Source organism: Numida meleagris, chromosome 1 (assembly GCF_002078875.1).
Source record: "Numida meleagris isolate 19003 breed g44 Domestic line chromosome 1, NumMel1.0, whole genome shotgun sequence".
NCBI classification, from domain to species: Eukaryota; Metazoa; Chordata; class Aves; order Galliformes; family Numididae; genus Numida; species Numida meleagris.
Window position 1 is genome coordinate 59,155,772 of NC_034409.1, and position 10,627 is coordinate 59,166,398.

General features: G+C 38.3%; 1 protein-coding gene across 1 annotated transcript in view; it reads left to right on the forward strand.

The window, feature by feature from the left end:
• The window catches only part of SLC13A4 (solute carrier family 13 member 4), a 27,886-nt gene continuing 21,617 nt past the window's right edge, over nt 4,359-10,627 (forward strand). The window contains exons 1-2 of the mRNA XM_021388677.1: nt 4,359-4,457; nt 9,701-9,829. Of these exons, the coding sequence (XP_021244352.1) occupies nt 4,359-4,457; nt 9,701-9,829 (228 nt within the window). The remainder of the gene's footprint in view (nt 4,458-9,700; nt 9,830-10,627) is intronic.

Below are 10,627 nucleotides of genomic sequence, written 5' to 3' on the forward strand. Positions count from 1 at the left end.
AACATATTCCCTGGTCCCCAGAACCACTCTCTCAAACAGCCTGCAATGTCTTTCATTATTTGCACATGACTTTGATTCTGCTCCTTTATTTTTGAGTTGAACATGGATTTATCCTCCTTGGAGTAAAAGGCAAAACAAAAGCTCTATTTAATTTAATGATGACATTTTTTTTTCCTGATTCTATCACTTGAACGTGGATCATCTAAACCAGTGCTTCAGAATCCCTCTGAGGCAGGAAAAGAAGGTGGATTAAAACATACATGGTGCTGAATTCGTCGTTGTGGCTCATTTCTGATTGTAAATTACACTGCTCACTTGTGTATATGTATGTGTGTGTTTGTGTATGTGAGTACATGGAAGAATCTTATATTCACTCAGGAAATAATTATATCCAAGTACCTGGAAGGAAAGTTTGTTCTTCAGTCCAGTGGTGGGGATCATGAATGTGGGAGCAGAAGAAAAGCAATACTTGTTTATAGCAAAGCCTGTTGGTAAAAGTAGTGCAATAGATTATTATAAATTGTTAAAGAAAAAATGTGGAGGATGTGGCTTTAATGGACAGAGAAAGGAAATACATCTTGTGATACAAATGGCAAGCAATGAAAGATCCAAACTCTTCGAACTTTGTCCACAAGTTATATAGATGCTGTTTTTCTACTGACATTTGAGTTGCTTCTGCTTCCACAGTGTAAGAAAGAGATGAGCGTATCTCATCCTTTTATATCAGCTCTCTCTCTTTATTTACATAATTTCTTAAGGAGATGGGTCCAAATCAAAAAAAAGCTGAGGCTGTAAAGGATGGTTGAGGATACCAAACCCATTTCTGAGGCATGTTTAATTGCTTCTATATCACAGCTGTGATGTGCTTCCACACATCAGCTATGGCTGCCCCATCACTGGAGGTGTCTAAGGCCAGGCTGGATGGGGCCCTAGGCAACCTGATCTAGTGGAAGGTGTCTGTGTAACCACAGCAGGAGTGTTGGAACTGGATGGGCTTTTAGGTCCCTTCCAACTCAAACCATTCTGTGATTCTATGATTCTACTATCTGGGCAAATGGAACAATAAAATCTGTGTCCCTTAACAGGTGTACTCCAAGGGCTGGAGAAGAAAAAGCCCATCCAAAACCACCTGGTTGCAGGAAAAAGAAACACTGTGATCAGTCAGAGCACACTGGGTTTGGCAATTGCTTATGGAATGTGGATGCACAACAGCCTTAGGAGCAGGTTGGAAATAGCAAGAACAGCTGGACAAAGGGCATACAAAAGTCAGAGTCAATCCTGTTTCTTCTCAGCAGTTTCACTATGAGTATGCGTGGTTGTACACAGCTGCAGGTATATACACAAATGTGTTGATTCACTTTTGCACCTGAAGGCTTTTGCTGGTCATCTTCTAAGTCTGACCGGCATACATCAAAGGAAGATGAAATCCTTAGCTACAAAGCCATGGGCCACAAATACCTCCATCTTCTGTACTTGCACAGACGAATCAGTGCCCTCAAAGAAGCCTTGCACTACAGCTCACATACCTTTCAAAGCCTCCAGCATAAACATTCTTGCTGTTTGTGCTTTCTTCCCTCTTCGTGCTTTAGAAAGAGAGGGAGAACATTTCTGCCTTTGCAGCTTGGCCGCTTCTTAGCTCCCTAAAGCACCACTTGCTTGTAGAGCCAGGAACAGTGGCCATTCATAAATCCTTTACAGACAGCAACTCCAAATCTGCAAAGAGAACAGGAAAGAGCATCTCAGCAAATCTTAATTACTGGCAGTCATCCTCCAGAGAAATATTTCCAAGCCACCCCACCACAGAACTGTCTGGCAGTCAGGCTTTAATCATCAGTAAGTATCACAGGTCCTTCAGAAAGGAACTGCAGATAGGTTTGAATACATAGCCATTCCCAATAGCATACGTACTTTACTGGTTGGTAGTTGAAACTTTTATCTCTGCAGCACAAAATAAAGTCTTTCCAAATTTGTTTCACCCCTTTCATTACTGCAGGATTTATTTCTCAGGAATGTGCTTGGACTGCCCAATTTATTTAAGAGAAAACAATTACTGTAATAATAAAATATTCTACATAAAACTAATTGTATTTCCGTTGCATTGATTTCACCAAAAGATTTGCTATTTAGAGACTGGCAGCAAGAAAAACTGGTTATCTGAACTGTGAAAAACTCTGGGATCAGTGGTATAGGAGAGAAGGGGGCATAGCACATTCCCTTTAACGGGTAAGAGGAGGTAATAAATGGGAACAAGGATGTCTCTTTTATCCACAGTCCGAGTGGGAAGGAGCACTCTGCCTCTGGGCAGCATTCTGGGTCTAGGGCAGCTTCCCTCCCTCAGTACTGCATTTCCTGCCTCAGCTGCAGGTTGCCTGTTCCTAAAAGAGATAGAGAGAAGCTGCTATCTATCCCCAGCTCCACTTGCCTTTCATTTCTTCAGAATGAGTCATGCTTATAGATGGTCCCTCTCCCATGGGACAGTCGTTTCATTGCCTCTATAAAGAGTCTTTTATTCACCCTTTGATTTTGCAGATCATGAAGAAGTGAAATAAAACACAGTTTTGTTCATCTAAAATAAAACTTTATTTTTTTTTTTAATTTTCTTTAATTTTTAGTTTTGGTGTATTTTAGACACCCTTTTAGGTTGTTTTTTTTTTTTGTTTTTTTTTTTCCCCTGAAACAACTGCTGAAACAGATATAAATTCCCTGGCTGGATTGTTCTATTTGCAGTTTTCACATTAATTAGATTTTTGCTTTCAGATTTAATTGCTAAACTTGCCTGAAGGCTCTCAAGTTGCTGACGCTTGATGGCATTTTCAAGGCACAGAAATATTACGCAGTCTTGAAAACAGTTATGAATTTCAGGAAAAAGTAATGTGTCTCATCAGACTCATCAGATGAGGCAAAGTCTTCTCTGGCAAAGGTCTGTCTTTCCCAGCTCTCCACAATCGGTGTCACAGAGACAAACCAGCTCAGTATGGGGAGCCCAGCTTCCATCTGACTAGCAGGGTGTGGGAAAATAGTCAGCAAGTTGAATAGGTTTGAGAGCATGGAAAACTGTAGGTGTGTAGCATCCTGTGAGATAAAGGGTAAACAAGTGACTACAGGTGGCACATGGGTCAACAGATTAACTCTTAGAATTGATTTCTGTTCCACAAAGACCATTAGTCACATAAGAACTGTAGAAATGTTCCTCCAATTCAAGATCAGAGCAGAAAGACTAAAAACTCTTAATTTGAGTCTGGATCTTACTGTCACTAATGGCATATGAATCAGTGCAGAGATTAGCCCATGCCTTATGAATGAAAGGCGTTCATGGGTCAAAATGGAAGAAACATGAAAGACAAAAGATACTCTTTATTAAAAAAAAATATGCTTTTATCAGCATGGGGACATTGAAACAATAACAAACTGTCAACTGAAAAAAGGTATTTTTGTACATTCATGTATATATCAGAAAGAGAAGGCTGCTGATTTCTGAAATGTTCTGACTGGGTTTTATAATGGGCTGAGTAAATACAGACTCCTGCAGTTCTCATTGGTGAGTTGGAAAAAAAAAGGTTTAAGTTTTTTTGGGTTGTGTTTTTTTTTCTTTTTCTTTTTTTTCTTGAGACCAAGTATAATCTGTATAGGAATTACTGCCCTGTGAATTCCAAGCTCAGGGCAAAAGTAGGCTAAAGGTAGATTCAGAGGGGAAGCCAAAATTACGAAGAGACAAAATCTGAACAGAATGGAATATAAGGAACTGTAGTTGGTTTATTTTCTATTTTTTTTTTTTTTTTATGAAAGAACTCCTACAAGTTTGTTTCTGTGCAGTGAACAATCAATTTTTAGTTTTAAAAATTTTCCAGCAGAAAAGAAACCTATCTTTGAGACTTTCAGACTAGCTAACGGGAAAAAAAAGCAGCAACCCAGAAGATATCCCACCTGGCTTATGAAAACAGGAATTTGCTGGAAATCAGATGATGGAAGAAAAAAGCCTTTCAAAACATGGGGATAAGGATGGAACACAGTTGTAAGTGTGACTCTGAATTAAAAAGAGAAAATGTCAAATGATCACTATGATCCAGCTTGCAAACCTTGTGTTATGGTGTGAAAGTCATTTGGATGTGCTGGTGAGCCCCACAAAACCTGAATGCCTTTTTAAAATTGTTAGGGATTCTTTTCAAAACAACAGACTGAAGAATAAGCAAATTAAGGAAGCCATCTGAGGTGCCTTGGTGAAAATAGGAAACGAGGCAGAGAGAGTCCCTTCTGCAAAATCCAGGCAAAGGCAAAGGAGAACGTGGGGTGGAAATTGGGCAACCTGACGAACCTAGGAAGAAATCTGAGGAAAAGAAAATCACCGGAAAGTAAAGGGTATGGCAGTGGTGAAGGAGATTCTCCGATCCAGAAACCTCTTGCTCGTTGTTCTCATTCCACTTCTGCTGCTTCCTCTGCCACTTTTGTACCCCTGCAGCGTAAGTACATTTTCATTTTCTTTTTTTACAAAGCCTCTGATTACAGTAGGCACTCTTCCTGGATAAGCCAAAAAGAGAGGCAAGGATCTAAAAGAAAACCTTGCTCTTAGAAATATCAAGGACTCAAATTTGAAGGAGTGAAAGTTATTGAGCAGTCATCACAATAACAACCAGAGCTACTATGAACAATGTCACAAGCAGAGATGAAGAACTAGGTGAAGACATTTTTTAAGAAAGATATGTCGCATCTTTACTTTTTCTACAATAGTGTGTGTGAGGGAGAGGTGTTTAAAATGAATACTTAGAGTGTCTTTAGTTTTTGATAACACGTGCATGGAAGAACTTTCTATTTGCTGTATGTAGAACAGCTATTCAAGCGAGCTGGGAGCTAGGACTCAGTAGGACAACACACGGCATCTGCTACACTAAAGCAAGTGTAGGTACCTCTACTGCTATATTGCAGTTCTTGCATTGGGTAATAAATGATAGCTCAGAGGCATACACAATAACACAAAGGAGGGAATAATATTTGCTTAACACACAGACAAGGCAGTGGGAATGAATACCCCCGTTTAACTCGTCTCTATGCATATCTCTGCTGTGGTCAAGCATAAAATAACAATGTTCCCCTACCACATAGAAATGGTGGTGTTTAACTAGCCAACATTTGCAATATCTTAAAAATTCTGCAGCTGTGGCTTCCACAGTGCTAGACATAAATCTGCCCGAATGGTGCAGCAATTTCCATTCCTTCTTTTACCCTTTTAAAGATTAATTCTTCTTTCTAGCACTAGAGGATTTATGAATACTACTACTTTTATCAAATAGCAGTTCAAAGGATTAGAAAACTGTAGGTTTTTGTTGGAAAAGAAAAACAGGATTCACAGAAAGATAATGTTACTACACCAGTGAATTGTATGTTACAGTTTGAATGAGTTCTGCTTTGAACTCGTCCTGACTCTTATAGCAGTTTTCCATTTCTTGTGACTTGAGTGAGAATGAATGACAAGCAATTGTGCTTTCTTCAGAGAACATTAAGGCCCACCCTTTTACAAAAACCTGTTTTTAAAAGGTTTAATCTCCCCCAGTGCCACTGAAAGGACAACATAAAGAACAGATTCTCTGTGACATGCTTGTATGGCTCTGAAACTGCAGCATGCTCTGTATCCCCAGAGACCTCCTCTTAGGCAACACGAGATTCACTGCACTGTGACTTGTAACCGATGTTTGCTCACTACCAGACTCAAAGGAAGGAAATAATCTAACAGCCAAGGGATTTGTAATGGTATGGTATGAGTTTTGGAACAAGAACTGCTATTATACTGTACATGTTCCACTGCAATATTATTCTGCACCTTGTAGTGTTTCTTTACTGCAAAGTGACATGAAAAGTCATCAGATGATATTTTACATTCATTTTGCATATGAATGAACGACTGCAGGTGGTAAAGCTTGGCTGTCAATCCAACCCAGAGCTGGACAACTATTTATAATGGCATTAAGAAAACATCTATAGCTAATAAACTCATTTGACAGGGTACTATTCAGGTGCTTTAAGCTAGTATTTACTCTGTTACAACACACTGACTAAGATTACTTCTTACATCTGAAGATTGAATTTGCCTCCTACTGAATTTCTTATATTTTCACTTATCAGACAATTATATTAGTTTTCAGTCTTACAGAGAGCAGAATTACTAGGTGGATTATATTTGCATTTCTGCAGGGAATCAGCTTGCAGTTTCTTTGGTGATAGCACAGCTCTCGAAATGTTGAGGTAGCGTTGTACGTGTAGTGTCAAGGGACAACAAAAAGAGCTTGAGGACTCAGAGCTGTTTCTAGATAAGGTTTACGGGAATAATGTCCACAGCTTTTTTTTCTATTATTTTGTGACAATAAATGATTGGGCAGAAAATAAACCTGAGGAAACTTGTAAGAATTCTTCCCAAAATTGATACTTGAAGTGTGACTTTTACAACAGGTTTGAGACACTCACAGATATTTTTCAGACAGTGACAAATACAGAAAAAAAAACCAGTCTGTTTTCCGGATGGTGATATCTTTTTCATTGTCTTAATCTTCACTGTTAACAGTGACTATTTCTACCATATTCTTTCATCCTTATCCATATTTTTTTCATCAAGCTGCTGATGATACCATTAAGCATGGTACATGAATAGAGTCAGTAGTGGGCATGGTCTCCTGAGGCCATGGATACTATGGCTATAGCAAGCCCAATCAAGGACACATGGATGGTTCCTCAAAAGGCAGCAAGATGCTGTAAGCTGTGAAATCTGAAGAATCGGGTGATGTTGATGCCTTGACATGCTACATCAGTGTGATGAACCCTGATGCACAGAACATGCTCTGAACAGCTACAGATGGTACATTTTCATTTACCTTTATTTTTCTATATACCCTCTGAAGGGAGGAAATTACACTGTGATCCTGTCAGCAATAAGATGGCAGGCCAGAGGCTGAACTATCACTTCTTTGCATAACCACAGGCCTACATGCAAGATATGCTTTGCAAATGCTTATATGAGCAAATCTTGAATCCAGAGTTTATTTTCAATAATTATTCTGAGATCCTCAGATGGTTTAGTTACCAAAGTTTTGTGCATTATCCGTATTATGGAAGTTTCAGCCATGGCATTATTTTGGGTCCTCTTTTCTTTGCCTGTAAGATGCAGATTGAAAGCAGATGGTAGCCCCCCCAGCCATCACATAAAAGCTCACTGCATTGTATTTTCCTATTCCCTGGTTCATTCCCTTCTTAGGTATGTTTAACGTTCATTTTCACCTGAGCAAAAGGAGTAAAAAGAGCAAAAAAAAATACTAAATTACATAGCCATTATTTCAATACAGTACTTAGTAGCTCTGGTAACCATTAAATAAATATATAAATTCAATTCAATTCAACAGAAAATATTAATTTAGTTCTTCTTTCAAAAGAGCAGGTTTAGAGCACTGAGAGAATAAATAACAATAGTAGGAAATAAGTAACACAAAGATTCAGTGCCTGTCCCAGTTAATTTTTGATAGAGATGTGACTTCCCTTTGTCCTATTTCATTTCCACTATTACTCTATTGCTCCACGCAGACAGACAATATAGAGTAACTATGCTCAAAGAAATTCTTGAGAAATATGTTTTTGGAAGAAGAAAATAGTTTTGAATCAGGGTAGTATAAAATGATTACTGAGAGTTTTGTCAAAATATGTCTCTAGTTTTTTATATCTGCCCTATCTTAAACAAAAAATTAGTGCTGTTTCATTCGAAAGAATTTTTGTTGGCAGAACTGCTGGACATCATGGAGCCCATGTAAAGTAGCTTGTTAGCAGAAATTAATTAGTTAAAAAATAAAAAAAAATACGTTAAACAGTCACTTGGTCACAAAAAGAACCCTATCCTTTGCTCTCTGTGGAATACCAACCATGAAGTTGAATGCAGTTAAAAATGACTCAGCACAAGTTGGCTAATGTTTATGAGCCCATCAACCAGTACTGTGACTCGCACCTAAAACTGTTTTATCTTTGTAATAGAGATTACTAAAAGTCTCTAATCCCCATCATCTCACTTCCATTTTAATTCAAAAACTTTTGCTTGCTTTTATTATTGAGTGGTCACTTCAAGCTGCTACAGACCGAGCACTAGATTTTCAGAGCTTGAAACAGTAGAGCAATTTCATTTTATAAAGTGTGTCCTTCATAAACCATGAATATTTTATTTTAAAAATCTCCCTTATCCATTATAATCCAATCCTCTCTAGCCTACCTTATAGATTTTGTTATTGCTAATAATGAAGCTACAACTGCAGTAAAATATTTAATGTGATAAGTGATCAGAGAGGACTAGTGAAACCCGTTTTGTCTACCTTAGAACATAAATCACTTTCCTATAATGAGTAAAGGAGAGAAATATGAATGTTTCTGTGTAGTGCAGAACTTCAAATGTACTTTTCTAACCAAAAAGTAACACTTCAGAGCTAAATTTGTCAACTTGTCCAGTATTATTCTAGATGCTCTCAATAGTCTCTAAAATCATTGGACTTTATCTGATTCAATAAAATTATATTTCCTGAAGTCCCTTTTTCTGGTTATTTTTCAGTCTCTGGTTACTTGAATTAGAACTATTTGTTGTTCTACTTTTCTGAAATAGGAGTCAGAGCAAGATCTGACAGCTAATTTAAACCCACATTTCTGAGTAAGCTTGGCTGCAATTATTAAGCATGTAAAATAAATGAGAAGTGGTAATGTGTCTTGACCTTTTCCCTAGGTTGTGCTCTGCCTGTTATTACCATAAACTATATTAAAAAAAAAAAAAAAAAAGTGGAACAGCTGAATGTGATTCTTCATACATCAGGGACAATGTAAAAAGGAGATGTATGGCTTTAAATAGAATCAATTGATTCAGTCCACTAAATCCACATCCCTGTTTAGACTTACTTTTGACTGTCATACATGCCTATTGATTTGCACAAAGACCTGTAGGAATTTCCTATGGGTGACTTCTTGAAAGCTGTTTAGTTTGTGAATCATCCAGTCAGGAAACAAAAGCAAGAAAATCATATTTGAACATGCTGAAATACCTATTTATGAACAGTGAATTTGCTAAACAACAGCCATTGTAAGCTGTGAATCCATATGACTTGATATAGTCATAGGAAACATCCAGGGAATAATGAAGAGCAGATTTTCAGCTAGCATAAATCAGTGCGAACATATTCGCTTCTGTAGAACTTCTGAGTAACCTCAATACCTGATTTGACTTCAAATATGAGAAAAAAGAAATAAAATCTTTTTCCTGAAGTTAATTCCTCTAATTATTAACAGGAAATATTTCTGGGTTTCTAAGCATAGAAAAAATAAAAAGAGCCCTACTTAAAGATATAAATAAAGGCATATCTATCTAAAAATTGTGTTTTCCTGTAAAAATATCCAGGAGATACCATCTCACTCCATCTCCACAGGCTGCCCAGAGAACATGTGGATGCCCCATCCCTGGAGGCATTCAAGGTCAGGTAGGATGTGTCCTAGGTAACTTGATCTGGCAGATGGTAGCCCTGTCTGTGCCAGAGATTTGGAACTGTATGGGCTTTATGGTCTGTTCCAACCCAAGCCATTCTATGATTCCTGTAGTCCAGGTACTCTCAGCCTGATGAGACCTGTGAACATATTCACAAAGGCTTTCACAGCAGGTGGGATGGCAGCAACATATAACCATGGTGCTTTCTCCATACAGGAAGCCTCATGTGCCTACGTGTTGATTGTGACAGCTGTATACTGGGTTTCTGAAGCAGTACCTCTTGGTGCAGCAGCCTTAATTCCTGCTTTCCTATATCCACTTTTTGGAGTCATGAAGTCCAGTGAGGTAAGACCAGTGTGCACATTTTTGTCATTTCATCTTTTTACTCTCAGTTAATTATTTGAATAAAACAAGTTTTAGTGGACTAGCAAGACTGAGTCTGGGAGGAAGAAGCGTACATCTTACAATGTGTAACTTGGGCCAACCAGCCCTTTCTTGTATTCAAAGATAGTCATAGGAAAGGACATAGCAGCCAAAGAAGTGTCCATCCTATCAGCTACTGCATCACCAGCAGCTCCTAACACATGCTGCACCATGATCTGACCTTACACCATCCTCCAAACAGCAGTTATGGGATGAACTGGAAAGTTTACTTCTAGTGACGGATGGAAAATTTATAAGCCCTACAGAATCGCTGAATGAAAAAATGGCTTGGGTTGGAAGGGACCTCAAAGATCATCCATTTCCAACTCCCTACCATGGGCAGGGTTGCCAGCCACTAAATTAGGTATTAGTTCAGGTTGCCCAAGGTCCTGTTCTTGAACACTTTCAGGAATGGGGCATCCACAGCATCTTTGGGAAACCCATTCCAGTGCCTATAGATGATGTATGAGGCAAGAGGCCACATATACTAAAAAGTATTTCTGTGTAATACTAGGTAGATGCCTAGTACTTTTTCCAGCCAATAACCCTAGTGCTGCCTTGTAGCCATCAGTTCTAAGGAAAAGGAGTATCTGTACAAACGTCTCTTCGATGCATTCTGAATTTGCTTACTTGAGTTTCTCTTGAATGTCATTTTCTTTCATGATATGCCAAGAATTTTTTTTATTTCATCTGCGGCTTTTATTTCTTACTTTTTTTTTT